Here is a 21,292-nt window from a genome sequence, read left to right as displayed (position 1 = left end):
GCAGTACTCTTTTAACAGATTCTTCCCAATTGTCCTTCTTTCTATTTTAGACTCTGTGGCTCCTGAAGTAAAGTTCTACTTCCACCAGCAAAGCACGTTCCAGACAAAACATTAAGAAACCTGCCAAAACCATGGCTCATGCTCAGTTCTTCCTGGGATTTCTTGACTTGTGAATGCTCCAGCCAGACCCAGAAGTGGAGGTTGGTGTACCACGACTAGACGGTTAGACCTAAGCAGCAAAATCAGTTTTTTGCAACCCAAGGTAAGCACTGTTCTTCAGCAAGTCTTCCCAACAGTGCAGATACAATTAATGTTAAAGTCACAGACAGGCTGCTTCCTTTCCTAATGTAGTATCTCTCTGCTGCTAATTGGTTCTTTATATCTTCCAAGTTACTGGCTATCTTAAAGATAAGCAGGAGTAAACCTAGCAAATGGCTACATTTAGTCGCATTTATTGAGCACCTTCCATGCACCAGGTACATAATATGTGTCTGGGATATGAAACAGTCCCTGCAATCTTAATAGATTATGATAGAAATGGGTTACCTGGACTTGCTGGAGAGGATGGGGATGTCTATCAATCAGAATTTTTGGTTACAAACACTGGCAAAAGGAATTTATTGTCGGGATCAAAGCAAAGACACAGAATCGATGGGAGCCTAGAGAATCAGTTCAGGTAACTGTAGTGAGTGTTTCTACTATGTTGGTAGAAACATCACCTCCAACCTCTGCATGATAGCTTGAATTAAGATACAAAACCTGGGGGGGGGGGGAGGGGGCTTCCCTGGTGGCACAGTGGTTGAGAATCTGCCTGCTAATGCAGGGGACATGGGTTCAAGCCCTGGTCTGGGAAGATACCACATGCCGCGGAGCAACTAGGCCCGTGAGCCACAACTACTGAGCCTGCGCGTCTGGAGCCTGTGCTCTGCAACAAGAGAAACTGCGATAGTGAGAGGCCCGTGCACCGCGATGAAGAGTGCCCCCGCTTGCCACAACTAGAGAAAGCCCTCACACAGAAACTAAGACCCAACACAGCCAAAAATAAATTAATTGAGGCAGATTAAAAAAAAAAAAAAACCTAGGGAGAGTGTTCAAGCAGGGGAGCTTAAGTTAGAGACTCACCCCATGGCACCAGAAACTAAAGATTGTTACATCCAGAATGTCAGAAAAGATAAGAAAAAGGTCACTTCTCCTTTAAAAAGAAATTCAACAGACAAAAACGATTCCAATCAACACGAGGCTGATGGATACACTCAGTGTAAACACATGCAGGGTAAACCATGTGGGTTAACTTTTCCATTCTGCTATGTATCAGTAAAGAATAGACACCTTAGAAAATTCTTCCTATAGCCTTTGAAACTGATTTTTTATATATTTTTCCCCTTCGTTTTTCAACACTCTCAATTCAGCAGGCTGCTAAGTTAAGTTTTACAAGGTGTAGTGTTCATTCAATATTGGAATTTATACTGAGTGATTAAAGTCTGATGTCTTTTTCCAGATCTCCATTTAAAATGTAAGCTAAAGGACAGAGGGAAAAAATAACTTTCCTTATATCATGTAAATTAGCCATTAAAACTATGGGTGATGATTCATTTTTTAAACTAATGCTGATGAACCAGAAATGTATTTCCCCCTTCCAATCTTCACAGCAGAGAATCTTTGTGGAATGAGATGCTTTTAATAACTGAACTTGCCAGCTGACATAAAGGCTAAAATTAACATTTTAAACCATACATATCACTTTGTAGACTAAGTACACTGCACTCAATTTAGCACAGCTAGCCCCAACCCTAAGACCTTCCATCTTTCTTCCAAGTCAAAGTCCTTTGCTGTTACTGAGTTTGTTAATAGCTAACACTTTTTTTTTTTTTTTTTCTGGTATGCGGGCCTCTCACTGTTGTGTCCTCTCCTGTTGCGGAGCACAGACTCCAGATGCACAGGCTCAGCGGCCATGGCTCATGGGCCAGCCGCTCCACGGCATGTGGGATCTTCCCGGTCCAGGGGACGAACCCGCGTCCCCTGCATCGGCAGGCGGACTCTCAACCACTGCGCCACCAGGGAAGCCCCGATAGCTAACATTTTAACAGTACCTTACTATAGTGGTGGAGTTGAAATGACTATTTTACATGTATTAACTAATTAGATCCTCATAAAACTCCTGAGGTTAGTCATATTATTGTCTCCATTTTTTTTTTTTTCAGATGAAGAAACCAAAGTATAGTCAAGTGAGTGTTGCAGCTAACACCTGTGAAGATGGGATCTGAGAGCCTCTAGATCAATCCCTTCCATATGAACGCAGGGCAATGCTGGAAACAGACTGGTAAGAACACAAATCCCTGCCTCTTCCATCTTCTGTTTCGTGTGATTAAGGGGCAAGATTTTATACCTGAGATTTGGCCATTTATAAAATTAGAAAAATGCTGTCTTCTTCATGAGATAATAGGCTAGTCCTTCTCAAACTTTCTTCTACAGGGTAAACATCTTCCTAGGGTTTCCATTTTTAAGAAATGAGATTTTTTTTTCATGTGAGAATTTTTTTTCTGCAATCTTACAAGGTTTTTTAAGAGGTACATGTTAAAAAAAATTCTATGACTTCCAGCCCTATGCTGTTCTTAAACAATGAGAGAATATATTCTGTGTAGTGAGTGTTTGGACAAATTTACGCTTTTGTGTTTATGCTAACTGCCCAGCAGAGGTCTCAACCAGACAAGCTAAAACAATAGTAGCCTAAAACCATTGAACCTCGCCACTCTCAGGCAAACTTTAAAGGGACAACTCATCCTCAGTGGTCCAACCAAGCTTAAAAAGCTGTGGGTGGATAAAATCATGGCATTTGCACCCAAATACTTATCTGGCGTCTCACAATAATATGAAATCCTGACAGCTAAGAGAACTGCCTGAATGTTAAACCTGAGACACAGTGTCAGCGCTGTTTCAGCTCAATTTCCCCAATTAATGATCTCAAAGCAATAGCTAAGCTGCTCCCTAACTAGCACAGTAGGAAATTTGTTTCTTAAAATTCAGTAAAACTTACTTACTAAGAAACTAAGTTTTACTATGTAATTTTAAACAAGTTTATATTAAAACAAACATGAATATAGAATGCAATGAAAACTTCAAGTAATTTTACAAATGTCTTTACATACATATTTCCCCTAAATGTTGCATCAATAATGTTGTTTACAAATGAGCTTTATTTTATCAATAAGAACAAAGCTGGATTCAGGTCTTCTAACACGTGGTCCAGTGATCAGTCCACTTTTTTTACTAATACTAAAATAAAAATTTAGCCATAACTATATAATTATATAACCTTAAAACTTGGAATTTATTCTAAATTTTGTCCTAAAAAAAAAAAATCTGAGTTACCTAATACTCTAAACATACTTACTCATAAGTAATGTAAAAATAAGTAATGTAAAAATAAGAAAACATGAAGTATAAAGTATACATTTCTCTCTAAATGTATCTCCTACTTCTTAGTATGTGTGAGCAAACTTCATACCTTTTGTTTAGTACTTTTAAATAATAAATACGTAGGCACTTACTTCAGAAACAATTTTATGTGAAAATAATCTATAATATGTTACCCATACGTCCAATTTTCCACAAACAATTAAGGAGTTTTTAAAAAGAAAACCACACAAAAAATTTTAATAGGTACTGGACGCCTAGAAAAATCTTATTCTACTAGGAATCTCAACTTAGAAGTGAGTATTCTCCAAAGTAGAAATTATATAGTGCCATTTCAGGAACAGACTATTCAACTCACCCCCAACATCCACAAATGCCTATCAATCACAATAGTTAAAACCAGATCAAAACGGTCCAACATAATTAGGCTTCAATATATTAGACCATTATGTTCTTCTAAGAAGCTAATAAACCAAAACCAGAAGTACTAAAATCAAAAGAAATTACTAGAGGCTAATTATCATACAGATTGTTAGTTCCTTCCTGTATCCCTTCTAGAAAAGGAATATTTTACTGCAATGAAAATTTTATTTTATATATAACTCATCATGAATTTGTCATTGTTACATAAATGCTGCCTAGTGCCGTTAACCAAATGGCATGACCATTTTATGTCCACAATTCACTTCTGTATTTACAATTTTCATGACTTATAAAAGTGTATCTCTCAGTGAAGGCTTACCGTTGAGATGCAATCAAGCATCCACATCTGCTGTTCTGTAGAGACCAATGTAGGAAGGAAGTAGTATAATCCCCTTTCATATGAGTGACCTTATATGGAAAAAAACCCAATAATTTAGAAGTTCTGTGTCTCCAAAGGAGATTGCCAGATGCACTTATAGAAATGGTTACAGACAGTGAGAGTTCTAAGAAACATCTTCCATGTCCACATCCTGTTGTAATTTCTGCACCATTCTGTCTTCCAGCTGCTTTTCTTTGCCTTAAAAAAAAAAAAAAAAAGGGAAAGAAAGAAATTAAACTCTTGACAAAGAGCTGAGATGTGAACCCTGGCCACCTTGAACCAGGGTCTCTGCTCTTAACACTGTACTACCTACCTCAAAGAGGGTTACCTAAAAACTTAGGTAACAATGGTTCATTCCTATTGTTTTTTGGGTGTCTGTCAGTCCATATCATCTATATGTGAAACAATACTCCAGGATTTTGTCTTTGGTACAAAAACAACCTAGCTAGGACTTTTGCATAAATCTACCCAATATGTGGTTATAGGATTTGACTTTACTAAGGTTTAGGCATAGCTATATCTCACCAAAATTTCTCTCCTTTTAACAGATTGTACTTGGCACCAGCTGAGTAAAAAGAGTGGTTTCCTAGCATCTCGCAAAAGAAATTATGCACACAAGCAACTGCTCAAGTGAGTGCCTAACTGTAAGTTACATAAGCACAAGGAGGGTTTTTAATACAAAACTGTAGTTCTCAAACTGAAGTATGAGACTCACCTGGAGAGCTAGTAAAGAACAGAGGTCCAAACTCAAGGGGCTTAGACCTCTATGTTTACATACTAAGTCCCCCAAGTAACTCCCACACCAAATGAAGTTTGAGAGCTACTAATATAAAACATTATCCTTTAATCAAAACAGGTATGAGGCAAAATCATCTATTAAATTATTACTCAAATCGTTTTGATTAACTTGGATTTTGTGGAAGCTAGGATTTTATGAAGGGAGAAAAGAAACACCATACGCAATAAATTGACTGGAACTGGGAAACACACTGACTAAATTATTTTTATAAACAGTCATATCATAAATGAGGGAGAACATTTACATGAAAAGATTCAACCTTAAAAAGTTGGTTGGTACCCAATTACATGGACAACAATCCAGATTTTTCATTTCTCTACTTAAGGCACAGAACTCCTGCACAGTGCAGTACTTACCTGCAAGAGGGGCCCGGATAAGATGGATGTTTTGCTTCACTTCTTTAATGTCCTGAACTTTCTGTAGTTCCTTATTTTTCTTCAACCTAGGACAAAGGCCAAAATTTCAGTTACTAAAATCTCTTTAAAAGACATTAATTCCTAATTTGTAAAAATTGTATTAAGTTAGCCACACAAATGAGCAATGGGAACACAATTCATTTCTTGTTCCTAATTAGCTTAAACATGATTCCTGCACTCCCAATTTGTTCATTCACTGTATTCTTAGCACCTAGTCAGGAATAAAACAGGGGTTGAAAAGATATTTGCTCAGTGAATGAAGGGATGTGATTGAAACAAAGAATTAACAAGTCTCAGAGATTACACAGAGTAAGAATCTCTAATTATTAAAGTGTCTGTGTTCTCTATTTGAGGAGAAAGATTTGTAGTCTCTGTGTTACCTAATTTTTTAAATCATTCAGTAATTACAAGAGCACAAAACACAAGACATTGAACAAAAAAAGCTAACAGACTAGTTCTCAAGACTAGTTCTCAAGCATTTGGGTCTTTTGTAGTGCTTTAAAAAAAAATTTTTTTTTAAGCCAGAAAGCTGTTGACACATGCTTTTCTATGACTTTTATGGTGACTAGATCAAAAGCGATGCCCCTTCTAAAGAAATGGCCAGTTCCAAGCTGGGGCAGGGAAAATCTTATTAGCCATAAAGCAAAAAGCAAGAAAGGACTCACAGAATGGTGAGGAACTGTCAAACTGACACACACAGCCTGCCTGAAGGAATTCTCACTGGCCAACTTGGGGCACTTAGAACATCAAAATAATGACAAAGAATTATAACTCATTGAATACAGTAAGAATTAATGAATACACACAGATATGATGTGAATAAAAGAATAAATTTTGGAACTGGGGAAAAAGGAAAATGCTCTTTCTTAGATAAGAAGAAGGTCAACGAATAAACGGAGAAGAAATGATGAAATCAGAAAAACCACCGTTTGGCAACAATCACAGTAGTAACAGATTCAGGCAGAACTCTAATGGATGTGAGAACCAGTACGTATCAGTTTGAGGAGTAACAGGCTCTTTGCCGAGTCTCAATGTGTCTCCCTCAAGGTATGTACTGATTAAAAAGGGGGAAAAACCAGTAACTTTCCAGTGGAGAAAACTGGCAGACACTACTTTAACCAAGCAATGAAAGTTAACATCACCAATAAGGGACAACAGGTGCCTCTGCTGGGGTGCTTAAGGGGGACACACTTCTATGATGTTCTGGCCAAAGGGACCTGAATCTAGTCACGAAGAAAACAAACAAAACCGGGGAACATTCTATGAAATGACTGACCTGTACTCTTCAAACAGGCCAATGTCATCTAAGACAAAGGTGAGAAACTGTTTGGATTAAAGGAGCTTGAGGAGATATGACCACTAAATATAATGTATGATCCAGGATTTTCTGCTATGAAGGACATTATTGGAACAACAGGTAAATCTAGTAAGGTCTATAGTATTTTAGCAGTGTTAATTTCTGATTTAACTATACTGTGGTTATTAAGAGCATGTTCTTATGCTGTACACCTGAAACTAATGCTGTGTGTCAATTATACCTCAATTTTAAAATCCCAGAGAAAAAGAACATGCTATTTTTAGGATATATATATATAGAGAGAGAGAGAGAGAGGCATACTTAGGAGGAAAAGGTATCATGTCTTCAACTTACTACGCACAGAGTTAAAGTAAATTTGGCAAAATGCTAACAGAATATACAAGACTTCTTTATACTATCTTGCCAGTTTTTGAAAGTTTGAAGTTACATGAAAATAAAGATATTTTAAATATTCATACCTGTTCATTATAAATGTAGCCTGGCGTTTCTGTTTGATCTCTTCAACTCTCTTCATTGCATCAACTACAGAAAAAATTCATAAATGTTAACAAATTTATGTACATTCATTCAAGCAGGATGATTATAACCAACAGGAGCTTTAACAATCACTACTTTACTGTGGCTTAGAAGTGGATTAAACTCAACAAAAAACTCACCTCAAAAACAATTCCTACTAAAATAGCTGACAAAGGTATGCACCCTTGGCTGATATCACTGTTGACTCTTTCCCACGTATCATTTCTCTTTTATTTTGCAAAAGCCTTTACTACTAAATTTTTCTTGTACTTGAAACCAGTCCAACGCTTTTCAAATTTTATTCTACAGAGAACTTGGATTAATGGCAATTAATCCCATTCTTAGCTTGTCATCTCCGTAAATAGACTCTACCTTGTCATAAAAGCCACTTTTTCTTCAAGTGCCTAGGATATGATCTGCACATGATGAATACTGGTAGAATGAACCAATCTGCCACGTTCTTAACCACTAAAATCCAACTGTTTCAGAAAATGTGTAGAGGAGCCTTGGCTATAAGGGAGTTGAGTCCAACTACTCTAGAATCTATATCAGCACTGTCCAATGTAAGATAAATCACATGTAATTTAAAATTTTCTAGTAGCCACTTTTTTTAAAAAAGTAAAAAGGAACAGTTTGAAATTAAATTTAAGATAGATTTTGTTTAACCCAACATAGCCAAAATACTGTCATTTCAACATGTAATTAATATAAAAAATTATTACTGAGATATTTTATGCTTGTTTTCATACTAAGTATTCAAAATCCAGCATGTATTTTATATTTACAGAACATCTCAATTCAGGCTAGTCACATTTTAATTGCTCAGTAGCCCCTGGGGCTAGTGGCTACCATACTAAATAGCACAATTCCCAATCCAGATTCTTAAAGTGTAGTCTGTGGATCTGAGTGGGGCAAATGAATGAGACTCTGTGATAATACCTAAACCAATTACTGTCTAACAGAAACAATAAAATAGAGTACTCAGTAAAATGCACTGAGAGATCAGGGACTGTGTATGCCCTGTTCATCTTTGTATGCTAGAGTCAGTGGTTATTGGTAAAGGAGACAACATCTTAGAGAACACACACTATTTCTCAGGAACAACATAAACATCATGATACCAGCACAGAGGATCTTAGTAACTGAAGATGCACAGATGACTAAAATATGTACCTCAGTTTCCATATCAAGCTGAACACCCATCAAATAAAAGTAGTTATAGGTAAAAATGGTCTGGAGCTGCTATCTTCAAGTAGTAACAAAAAAGAAAACAAAGGCCAAAGTGAACTAAAACTCAGTGGGGTCCAGAAACGCTTTAGGATCTTCCAATAATGTCCCTGCCAAGAGTACCTTTAGGAATCAATTTAATAATCCTATGAAAATTAGCTATGTATGCTGTAGATATTAACCAGACTTATTTTAGTGATCATTTTAGTGATCATTTCACCATATATACAAATATCAAATCATTGTGCTGTGCACCTGAAACTAATATGTCAATTATAATCTCAATTTTAAAAATCCTATTAATCTCTTCAATTTAAAAAATCCTATTAATCTCTTCAGAAATCCTTGCGTTTGAATCAGTGTTATTTCCTTACTAAATAAACCCAATAAAACCAACTGCTAATCAGAAATTAACTCCTCTGCTAATTACAAAACAGAAGGGAAAGACCTTATTTTTTAAAAAGATAAACCAAACAAGCACACCAAGGGGCAGAATACTGAGGCAAGTCCCCATTGGGACTCTGATTTTTCCACACAGTTCAGGAAGATAAACAAGGCTTTAGAGGGTGTCAAATGCTACTACAAAGGCCCATAACTTTCCAACTCTTCCTCTGAAGTCTTGTGACTAACTGGTGAAAAGGTGTTGAAAAGTATGCCCTGCCAATAATCCATTAGAGACCAACAAAGTTGGTAGAATTCGAAGTCTTAGAGACTTCTAGTTAACAAACTACATCACCCACACCCAAGACTAGAAATGGCTAAAGGCTGCATAAGCAGGCATGGGGGAAGGAGAAAAGGCAGGGCCGAGGGCCTCAAACACACATAGAGACATAGTGGAATCTACAAGCGAGCTTAAGGAACTACGTTTTACTACATGAGAATTTTTTAAATTAAACCCTCTGCTTAAACAAAACAGAGAGGTAGGTAGGTAGGTAGATAAGAATTAAACATTACTTTTAGTTTCAGTAGCCTATAGCTTCATTTTTACCCAAGTCGAGCACTTAGAAGTTCTCTTAGAAAACTTGTAATTATCACCTTACATGCTGTACTTTTTAACTTTACAGAATCACTAAGTTTTATTAGGTATACAGAAAACAATACTTATATCCCTAAACCAAATTATCTAAACTTGTAAAGTGTGTTAGGTTTTTTGTATATTTTAACTATGCCACACTCACCCCCCAAAAGTATTCTACATCTCTATTTTTTTCCCCAGATATTTGAATGTTTTTATATTTCTGTGTAGGCACTTCAAATAATATCATTATGTCACTTTTATAATGGATACATCAGCCAATTCTGAAAAGGATTTGGGATAGCTTATTAAAAAACCCCACAAATACAACAGAGCCATTAAAATAAGGATAAAAGTATAAAAGCTAACTGATGAAAAGAAATTAATATTTAAACAACCAACTGATATTAAAGTTACGGTAATATCCCAAACCAGTGTCTCCTGAAAATCCCCGTTGTGACTTACTGGTTTTATTCCACAGCTCTCGCTGGTATCTGACAGGTTCATTTCTACGTTTTTCAAATTCAAATGAATTATCCTGTAAGAAGAGGAGAAATACGGTTTTAAGAGAGGTAGAAAGGAAGCATTTCAAGAGAGGTAGAAAGGAAGCATTTCTTAAAACTTTTTCTCCTTTTCACAAAAGTTCTAAGTGTTTCAAGCTATGGGCACATATTAAGATTTCCCCCGGGGTGATCCCAGAAGATACAAGTTTTCAACCTTTTTCTCCTTTAAATACCACGATGTACAAGACAGCCCTATTGAAAACGTCTGTCTATGTATGAGTGATTCTCAAAGGGAGGGGAGGGGAGAGGATCACCACCATCCCTCATAGGGGCCTATAACAATCATGGGGATTATAAACGAACTAAAAAAGCTTCCCTTATTTCCTATTCCTAGATGAGACTCACAGCCAGAAAACTTTATATTAGTTTGAACCATATGAAATTTCCTTTTCCCATAGATCAAAAAGTCAAACACTGAGAACTGCATATGGTTCAACAAAAATACCTAACATGTTTATATATTTCAATACCTATAAACCTTTGTGTTACAGCACAGAGTTGAAACCACATCTTCAAATAATGTGGTACGACTCTGCATGATGTAAGCTGCAGCCTGAAATTCTTTAGTCCCCTCCAAATGTAGTTGATATTTTGACAATTAACAATCCTATTTATCTCAAAACATGCAAAATAATTTTGGAAAAACTACAGATATTTCTTAGTTTTCAAAGCTATCAGACTCTGGCATATGGAACAGCATTAACTCTGCACGTGGCTATTTCATTTATATACACATGCCTCTGTTCAGATCACAGTAACCTCAGCCATGATAAGGTAAGTGGTCACCAGCAAATGACTATGACCCGGCATCCTTTCTTCACTCATACAGTTGCCACCTGTATTTGAGATGCAACATATCTATTCGTCCACAGTGAAAATTACTTTTGTGACCATTATGATTTGGCCTTATGTGTTGTCAAAAAATATTCTTTATGTTCACTGAAGAACCTCAGGTGTCGAGAAAGACAGCAAAGGGCCTCACAGCAACTACTTAGATACTGTCTTTAAGGAGTGGAGAGGTGGGAAAGAGTCATGGGTTTGGGGGAAGAGGAAGTCCGGCGGAAGGGGACAGTTGAAAGCTCTCCCTCCCTCAAAGGTAGCCTGTGCAGCAGCTTCCCCTCCTCCCTTTTTAAGGATCGAGTGCAGATAAGCTTCACCAGGTCCTTACACCAACTCAATTAACAGCAATATGATGGTGGGGGCTTGCCCCATGGAACTCCCTCACCCCTGATTCCTCACTATTCCTCCTTACACTGCCATTATGAACTAAGCTCTCTGCTCTCAGACACACAGTCCTGCTAAAGAAATCAAGAAACTGATAAATGAGTCTACTACAAACCTCATCTGAGTCCTCACTGCTAGTCAAAAACCCTTTAATCTCTTAACCTCCTTTCAAAATCCTTAAGTAGCAATTTCCAACTTCAATCCATTTAAATAATTCTCCCCTTGTTGCAAGAGCTAAAAATACTTTTTCGAGAATAAGAAAAATCACTTTTACAAACTAGATTAGGAATTTTTTTCCTTTTCAGAATTCTACAGATTTATGGTTCTGAGGATCATGTGAGAATGAGATTACCAGATGCAAATAAGTCACTCATTAACCATTCTATAGGAAGCCTTGTTAGAGTTAATGAAATCACATCTCCCACCCAGAAGTTAAAATTTTGAAAACTGTAAAAACTATACTGATAGCTAACCGTACTCACCACTGTGAGCTCTTTACCAGCTGCTTTCCGGAATGCTTTGGTCCACCTGACCTTGCGAGGATTGCGCTTCTTTTTAAAGTTTTTATGACACTTGGATTTACAGAATCTGAACACCTACAAGAAAAGTGTTAAATAGTGAAAAGTCAATATTAAAAAATTTTATACCATAGGATGTTATCCTACCAAACAAAATATACTATGAAGTCTGAGAAGCAACAATCGTTCTCACAACTGCTTCTACTTACTCAAAACACCATTTAGAAATGTGTGAGACATATCACATAAAATGGAAATTGAACTATTTTTTGACTAAAACAGCATCACAACTAAAGATTGAGGGCCCCAAAAATATGGTTAAAACAACCATTGGGGCTTCCCTGGTGGCGCAGTGGTTGAGAGTCCGCCTGCCGATGCAGGGGACACGGGTTCATGCCCCGGTCCGGGAAGATCCCACATGCCGCGGAGCTGCTGGGCCCGTGAGCCATGGCCGCTGAGCCTGCGCGTCCGGAGCCTGTGCTCCGCAGCGGGAGAGGCCACAACAGTGAGAGGACCGCAAAACAAAAACAAAAACAAACAACAAAAAAAATGAAAAGGCAACCTACTGAATGGGATAAAATATTTGCAAATTATATATCTGATAAAGGGTTAATATCCAAAATACGTAAAGAACTCATACTATTCAATAGCAAACAAACAAACAATACAATTAAAAAATGGGCAGAAGACCTAAATAGACACTTTCCTAAAAAAGACAGATGGCCAACAGGTACATAAAAAGATGCTCAACATCACTAATCAGAGAAATGAAAATCAAAACCACAGTTAGAATGGCTATTTTCAAAAAGACAAGAAGTAACAAGTGTTGGAGAGGATGTGGAGAAAAGGGAACACTTGTAATTGTTGGTGGGATTGTAAAGTGCTGCAGTCACTATGGAAAACATTATGGAAATGCTTCAGAAAAAGAACAGGACTACTATATGATCCAGCTATTCCACTTCTGGGTATTTACCCAAAGAACACAGGAATACTAATTTGAAAAGATATATGCATGTCTATGTTCATTGCAGCATTACTTACAATAGCCAAGATATGGAAACAACCTAAGTGTGCATCTAGAGATAAATGGACAAAGAAAATGTGGTGTATATATACAATAAAATACTATTCATGCCACTGTAAATATGACATATATATATAATGGAACATTATTCAACCATAAAAAAGAAGGAAATCTTGGGAATTCCCTGGTGGTCCAGTGGTTAGGACTGGGTGCTTCCATGGCAGGGGGCCCGGGTTCGATCCCTGGTTGGGGAACTAAGATCCCACAAGCCACGTGGCACAGCCAAAGAAAAAAGGAAGGAAATCTTGCTGTTTACAACAACATGGATGTATCTTGAGGGCATTATGCTAGGTAAAATAAGCAGACAGAGGAAGACAAATACCGTATGTATGATATCACTTACATGTGGGATCTAAAAAAACAAAAACACAAAGCTCACAGATACAGAGAATAAATTGGTGGTTGTTAGAGACTGAGGGAAGCGGGAGAGGTGGGCAAAATGGGTGAAGGGAGTCAGAAGATACAAACTTCCAGTTATAAAAAAAATAAGTCATGGGAATGTAATATACAGCATGATGACTACAGTTAATAGACTGTATTGCATATTTGAAAGTTGCTAAGAGAGTAGATTTTAACAGTTCTCATCACAGTAAAATAAATTCTCTAACAAGGTAATGGTGACAAATGTTAACTAGACTTACTGTGGTGACCATTGCACAATATATATAAATATCAAATCATTATGTTGTACACATGGAACTAATGTTGTACGTCAATTATAACTTAATAAAAATAAGATGGTAAATTTTACGTTATGTAAATCTCACCTCAATAAAAACAAATTTAGAGTTTGTTGCCAGTGCCCTACAAGAAATGCTAAAGGAAGTCCTTCAGGCCGAAATGAAAGGACAATGGGCAGTAACTTGAATCCACAAGAAGAAATAAAGAACACCAGTAAAGGTAACTAAATAGGTGAGTATAAAGGTCAGTATTAATGAATTTCTAGTTAGTGACTCCTCTTTTTTCATAAGATTTAATTTAAAAGACAATTGTATAAAACAATAATTATAAATCTACATCACTGGAAATTAAGATTAATTGTAGTCACCAGAGTAACCATTAAGAAAGTTACTAAAACTAAAAATATACAAAGAAACAAGAAGGGAATCGCAACAGTAAACTACAGAAAAAGCAGTCATAAAGTAAGACAGTAATAAGAATTGAGGAACAAAAAAGACATGACATAGAAAACAAATATCAAAAATGGCAGAAGTCCTTCCTTACTGGTAATTACTTTAAACGTAAATAAATCAACTTCTCCAATGAAAAGGCAGAAATTGGCAGGATGAATTTTAAAAATGATCCATCCTGGGACTTCCCTGGTGGTGCAGTGGTTAAGAATCCGCCTGCCAATGCAGGGGACACAGGTTCAAGCCCTGGTCCGGGAAGATCCCACATGCCACGGAGCAACTAAGCCTGTGCACCACAATTACCGAGCCTGCGCTCTAGAGCTCACAAGCCACAGCTACTGAAGCCCATGAGCCTACAGTCCGTGCTCTGCAACAAGAGAAGCCACCGCAATGAGAAGCCCACTTACTGCAACAAAGAATAGCCCCTGCTCCCTGCAACCAGAGAAAGCCCCCATGCACCAACAAAGACCCAACGCAGCCAAAAATAAATAAATATTTTTTTAAAAAAAAGATCCATCTATATGCTGTCTACAGGACAGCATAACAGTAGTTATACTGTTTATATAGTATAACTATATTAGTAGTTATACTAATATCAGGCAAAATAAGTCTTAAGAAAAATTGTTACAAAAGACAAAAAAGGACACCATAAAATGATAAAAGGGTCAATCCAACATGAATATATAACTTAAAACATATATGGCTGGACTTCAGGAAGATGGCGGAAGAGTAAGACGCGGAGATCACCTTCCTCCCCACAGATACACCAGAAATACATCTACACGTGGAAAAACTCCTACAGAACACCTACTGAAGGCTGGCAGAAGACCTCAGACCTCCCAAAAGGCAAGAAACTCCCCACGTACCTGGGTAGGGCAAAAGAAAAAAAAAAAGAAAAAACAGACAAAAGAATAGGGACGGCACCTGCACCAGTGGGAGGGAGCTGTGAAGGAGGAAAAGTTTCCACACACTAGGAAGCCCCTTCGCGGGCGGAGACTGCGGGAGGCGGAGGGGGGAGCTTGGGAGCCGCGGAGGAGTGCACAGCAACGGGTGCGGAGGGCAAAGCGGGGAGATTCCCCGCACAGAGGATCGGTGCCGACCGGCACTCACCAGCCCTAGAGGTTTGTCTGCTCACCCGCCAGGGCGGGCGGGGCTGCGAGCTGAGGCTCTGAGGCTCGGCAGCTTGAACACAGCCTGAAGGGGTTAGTGCACCACGGCTAGCCGGGAGGGAGTCCGGGGAAAAGTCTGCACCTGCCGAAGAGGCAAGAGACTTTTTCTTCCCTCTTTGTTTCCTGGTGCGTGAGGAGAGGGGTTTAAGAACGCTGCTTAAAGGAACTCCAGGGACGGGCGCGAGCCGCGGCTACAAGCGCGGACCCCAGAGGCGGGCGCGAGCCGCGGCTAAAAGCGCGGACCCCAGAGACGGGCGGGAGACGCTAAGGCTGCTGCTGCCGCCACCAAGGGGCCTGTGTGCGAGCACAGGTCACTCTCCACACCCCTCCTCCGCGGAGCCTGTGCAGCCCGCCACTGCCAGGTTCCCAGGATCCAGGGACAACTTCCCTGGGAGAACGCACGGCGGGCCTCAGGCTGGTGCAAAGTCACGCCGGCCTTTGGCGCCGCAGGCCCGCCCCGCACTCCGTGCCCCTCCCTCCCCGCCGGCCTGAGTGCGCCAGAGCCCCCGAATCAGCGTCTCCTTTAACCCCGTCCTGTATGAGCAAAAAACAGACGCCCTCCAGCGACCTACACACAGAGGCAGGGCCAAATCCAAAGCTGAGCCCCTGTGAGCTGTGAGAACAAAGAAGAGAAAGGGAAATCTCTTCCAGCAGCCTCAGAAGCTGCGGATTAAAGCTCCACAATCAACTTGATGTACCCTGCATCTGTGGAATACCTGAATAGACAACCAATCATCCCAAATTAAGGAAGTGGACTTTAGGAGCAAGATCTATGATTTTTTTCCTTTTTCCTCTTTTTGTGAATGTGTATGTGTATGCTTCTGTGTGAGATCTTGTCTGTATAGTCTTGCTTCCACCATTTGTCCTAGGGTTCTATCCGTCCATGGTTTTTTAAAAAATTTTTTTCTTAATAATTTTAATTTTAATAACGTTATTATACTTTACCTTCGTTCGTTCTTTCTTTCCTTCCTTCCTTCCCTCCTTTAGACAACGAATCATCCCAAATTGAGGAGGTGGTCTCTGAGAGCAAGATTTATGATTTTTCCCCCTTTACCTCTTTTAGTGAGGGTGTATGTGTATGCTTCTGTGTTAGATTTTGTCTGTATAGCTTTGCTTCCAACATTTGTCCTAAGGTTCTATCTGTCCCTTTTTTTTTCTAAATAAGAATTTTTTAATTCAATAACTTTATTATACTTTATATTTACTGTATCTTCTTTCTGTCTTTTTTCCTTCTTTCCCTCCTTCCTTCCTTCCTCCCTCCCTCCTTTCTTTCCTTCTTGCCTTCTTTCCTTCTTTGCTTCTTTCTTTCTTTCTTCCTTCCTTCCTTCCCTCCTTTCCTTCTTTCTTTCCTCATACTTCTACTAATTCCCTCTACTTTTTCTCCCTTTTATTCTGAGCCGTGTGGCTGAAAGGCTATTGGTGCTCCAGCCAGGAGTCAGGGCTCTGCCTCTGACGTGGGAGAGCCAACTTCAGGACACTGGTCAACAAGAGACCTCCCAGCTCCACGTAATATCAAATGGTGAAAATCTCCCAGAGATCTCCATCTCAACACCAAGACCCAGCTTCACTCAACGACCAGCAAGCTACAGTGCTGGACACACTATGCCAAACAACTAGCAAAACAGGAACACAACCCCACCCATTAGCAGAGAGGCTGCCTAAAATCATAAGGCGACAGACACCCCGAAACACACCACCAGACGTGAACCTGCCCACTAGAGAGACAAGATCCAGCCTCATCCACCACAACACAGGCACTAGTCCCCTCCACCAGGAAGCCTACACAAACCACTGAACCAACCTTAGCCACTGGAGACAGACATCAAAAACAGGAGGAACTACAAACCTGCAGTCTGCAAAAAGGAGACCCCAAACACAGTAAGATAAGCAAAATGAGAAGACAGAAAAACACACAGCATATAAAGGAGCAAGATAAAAATGCACCAGACCTAACAAATGAAGAGGAAATAGCCAGTCTACCTGAAAAAGAATTCAGAATAATGATAGTAAGGATGATCCGAAATCTTGGAAATAGAATGGACAAAATGCAAGAAACAGTTAACAAGGACCTAGAAGAAATAAAGATGAAACAAGCAACGATGAACAACACAATAAATGAAATTAAAAGTACTCTAGATGGGATCAATAGCAGAATAACTGAGGCAGAAGAACGGATAAGTGACCTGGAAGATAAAATAGTGGAAATAACTACTGCAGAGCAGAATAAAGACAAAAGAATGAAAAGAACTGAGGACAGTCTCAGAGACGTCTGGGACAACATTAAACGCACCAACATTCGAATTATAGGGGTTCCAGAAGAAGAAGAGAAAAAGAAAGGGACTGAGAAAATATTTGAAGACATTAGAGTTGAAAACTTCCCTAATATGGGAAAGGAAATAGTTAGTCAAGTCCAGGAAGCACAGAGAGTCCCATACAGGATAAATCCAAGGAGAAATACGCCAAGACACATATTAATCAAACTGTCAAAAATTAAATACAAAGAAAGTATATTAAAAGCAGCAAGGGAAAAACAACAAATAACACATAAGGGAATCGCCATAAGGTTAACAGCTGATCTCTCAGCAGAAACCCTACAAGCCAGAAGGGAGTGGCAGGACATACTGAAAGTGATGAAGGAGAAAAACCTGCAGCCAAGACTACTCTACCCAGCAAGGATCTCATTCAGATTTGATGGAGAAATTAAAACCTTTACAGACAAGCAAAAGCTGAGAGAGTTCAGCACCACCAAACCAGCTTTACAACAAATGCTAAAGGATCTTCTCTAGGCAAGAAACACAAGAGAAGGAAAAGACTTATAATAACGAACCCAAAACAATTTAGAAAATGGGAATAGGAACATACATATCGATAATTACCTTAAATGTAAATGGACTAAATGCTCCCACCAAAAGACACAGATTGACTGAATGGATACAAAAACAAGACCCTTATATATGCTGTCTACAAGAGACCCACTTCAGACCTAGAGACACATACAGACTGAAAGTAAGGGGATGGAAAAAGATATTCCATGCAAATGGAAACCAAAAGAAAGCTGGAGTAGTAATTCTCATATCAGACAAAATAGACTTTAAAATAAGGACTATTAAAAGAGACAAAGAAGGACACTACATAATGATCAAGGGATTGATCCAAGAAGATATAACAATTTTAAGTATTTATGCACCCAACATAGGAGCACCTCAATACATAAGGCAAATACTGACAGCCATAAAAGGGGAAATCGACAGTAACACATTCATAGTAGGGGACTTAAACACCCCACTTTCACCCATGGACAGATCATCCAAAATGAAAATAAATAAGGAAACACAAGCTTTAAATGATACATTAAACAAGATGGACTTAATTGATATTTATAGGACACTCCATCCAAAAACAACAGAATACACATTTTTCTCAAGTGCTCATGGAACATTCTCCAGGATAGATCATATCTTGGGTCACAAATCAAGCCTTGGTAAATTTAAGAAAACTGAAATTGTATCAAGTATCTTTTCTGACCACAACGCCATGAGACTAGATATCAATTACAGGAAAAGATCTGTAAAAAATACAAACACATGGAGGCTAAACAATACACTACTTAATAATGAAGTGATCACTGAAGAAATCAAAGAGGAAATTAAAAAATACCTAGAAACAAATGACAATGGAGACACAACGACCCAAAACCTATGGGATGCAGCAAAAGCAGTTCTAAGGGGGAAGTTTATAGCAATACAAGCCCACCTTAAGAAGCAGGAAACATCTTGAATAAACAACCTAACCTTGCACCTCAAGCAATTAGAGAAAGAAGAACAAAAAAACCCCAAAGCTAGCAGAAGGAAAGAAATCATAAAAATCAGATCAGAAATAAATGAAAAAGAAATGAAGGAAACAATAGCAAAGATCAATAAAACTAAAAGCTGGTTCTTTGAGAAGATAAACAAAATTGATAAACCACTAGCCAGACTCATCAAGAAAAAAAAGGGAGAAGACTCAAATCAATAGAATTAGAAATGAAAAAGGAGAGGTAACAACTGACACTGCAGAAATAAAAAATATCATGAGAGATTACTACAAGCAACTCTATGCCAATAAAATGGACAATCTGGAAGAAATGGACAAATTCTTGGAAATGCACAACCTGCCAAGACTGAATCAGGAAGAAATAGAAAATATGAACAGACCAATCACAAGCACTGAAATTGAAACTGTGATTAAAAATCTTCCAACAAGCAAAAGCCCAGGACCAGATGGCTTCACAGGCGAATTCTTTCAAACATTTAGAGAAGAGCTAACACCTATCCTTCTCAAACTCTTCCAAAATATAGCAGAGGGAGGAACACTCCCAAATTCCTTCTACGAGGCCACCATCACCTTGATACCAAAACCAGACAAGGATGTCACAAAGAAAGAAAACTACAGGCCAATATCACTGATGAACATAGATGCAAAAATCCTCAACAAAATACTAGCAAACAGAATCCAACAACACATTAAAAGGATCATACACCATGATCAAGTGGGGTTTGTTCCAGGAATGCAAGGATTCTTCAATATACGCAAATCTGTCAATGTGATAAACCATGTTAACAAATTGAAGGAGAAAATCCATATGATCATCTCAATAGATGCAGAGAAAGCTTTTGACAAAATTCAACACCCATTTAAGATAAAAACCCTGCACAAAGTAGGCATAGAGGGAACTTTCCTCAACATAATAAAGGCCATATATGACAAGCCCACAGCAAACATCATCCTCAATGGTGAAAAACTGAAAGCATTTCCACTAAGATCAGGAACAAGGCAAGGCTGCCCACTCTCATCACTCTTATTCAACATAGTTTTGGAAGTTTTAGCCACAGCAATCAGAGAAGAAAAGGAAATAAAAGGAATCCAAATCGGGAAAGTAGTAGTAAGCTGTCACTGTTTGCAGATGACATGATCCTATACATAGAGAATCCTAAAGATGCTACCAGAAAACTACTAGAGCTAATCAATGAATTTGGTAAAGTAGCAGGATACAAAATTAATGCACAGAAATCTCTGGCATTCCTATATACTAATGATGAAAAATCTGAAAGTGAAATCAAGAAAACACTCCCATTTACCACTGCAACAAAAAGAATAAAATATCTAGGAATAAACCTACCTAAGGAGACAAAAGACCTGTATGCAGAAAATTATAAGACACTGATGAAAGAAATTAAAGATGATACAAGTAGATGGAGAGATATACCATGTTCTTGGATTGGAAGAATCAACATTGTGAAAATGACTCTACTACCCAAAGCAATCTACAGATTCAATGCAATCCCTATCAAACTACCACTGGCATTTTTCACAGAACTAGAACAAAAAATTTCGCAATTTGTATGGAAACACAAAAGACCCCGAATAGCCAAAGCAATCTTGAGAACGAAAAAAGGAGCTGGAGGAACCAGGCTCCCTGACTTCAGACTATACTACAAAGCTACAGTAATCAAGACAGTATGGTACTGACACAAAAACAGAAAGATAGATCAATGGAACAGGATAGAAAGCCCAGAGATAAACCCACGCACATATGGACACCTTATCTTTGATAAAGGTGGCAGGAATGTACAGTGGAGAAAGGACAGCCTCTTCAATAAGTGGTGCTGGGAAAACTGGACAGGTACATGTAAAAGTATGAGATTAGATCACTCCCTAACACCATACACAAAAATAAGCTCAAAATGGATTAAAGACCTAAATGTAAGGCCAGAAACTATCAAACGCTTAGAGGAAAACATAGGCAGAACACTCTATGACATAAATCACAGCAAGATCCTTTCTGACCCACCTCCTAGAGTAATAGAAATAAAAACAAAAATAAACAAATGGGACCTAATGAAACTTCAAAGCTTTTACACAGCAAAGGAAACCATAAACAAGACCAAAAGACAACCCTCAGAATGGGAGAAAATATTTGCAAATGAAGCAACCGACAAAGGATTAATCTCCAAAATTTACAAGCAGCTCATGCAGCTCAGTAACAAAAACCAAACAACCCAATCCAAAAATGGGCAGAAGACTTAAATAGACATTTCTCCAAAGAAGATATACAGAC

At 38.4% G+C, this 21,292-nt stretch overlaps 1 protein-coding gene across 1 annotated transcript in view; it reads right to left on the bottom strand.

Moving 5' to 3' along the window:
- Positions 1-811: 811 nt before the first annotated feature.
- Positions 812-21,292, bottom strand: part of RSL24D1 (ribosomal L24 domain containing 1) — a 28,471-nt gene continuing 7,990 nt past the window's right edge. The window contains exons 2-6 of the mRNA XM_060005941.1: positions 11,777-11,890; positions 9,973-10,045; positions 7,208-7,271; positions 5,372-5,457; positions 812-4,414 (exon numbers count right to left, since the gene is read on the bottom strand). Coding sequence (XP_059861924.1) covers positions 4,341-4,414; positions 5,372-5,457; positions 7,208-7,271; positions 9,973-10,045; positions 11,777-11,890 — 411 coding nt within the window. The 3' untranslated portion in view covers positions 812-4,340. The remainder of the gene's footprint in view (positions 4,415-5,371; positions 5,458-7,207; positions 7,272-9,972; positions 10,046-11,776; positions 11,891-21,292) is intronic.

This window comes from Delphinus delphis, chromosome 2, assembly GCF_949987515.2.
Source record: "Delphinus delphis chromosome 2, mDelDel1.2, whole genome shotgun sequence".
NCBI classification, from domain to species: domain Eukaryota; kingdom Metazoa; phylum Chordata; class Mammalia; order Artiodactyla; family Delphinidae; genus Delphinus; species Delphinus delphis.
This window is presented reverse-complemented; position numbering and strand designations above follow the sequence as displayed.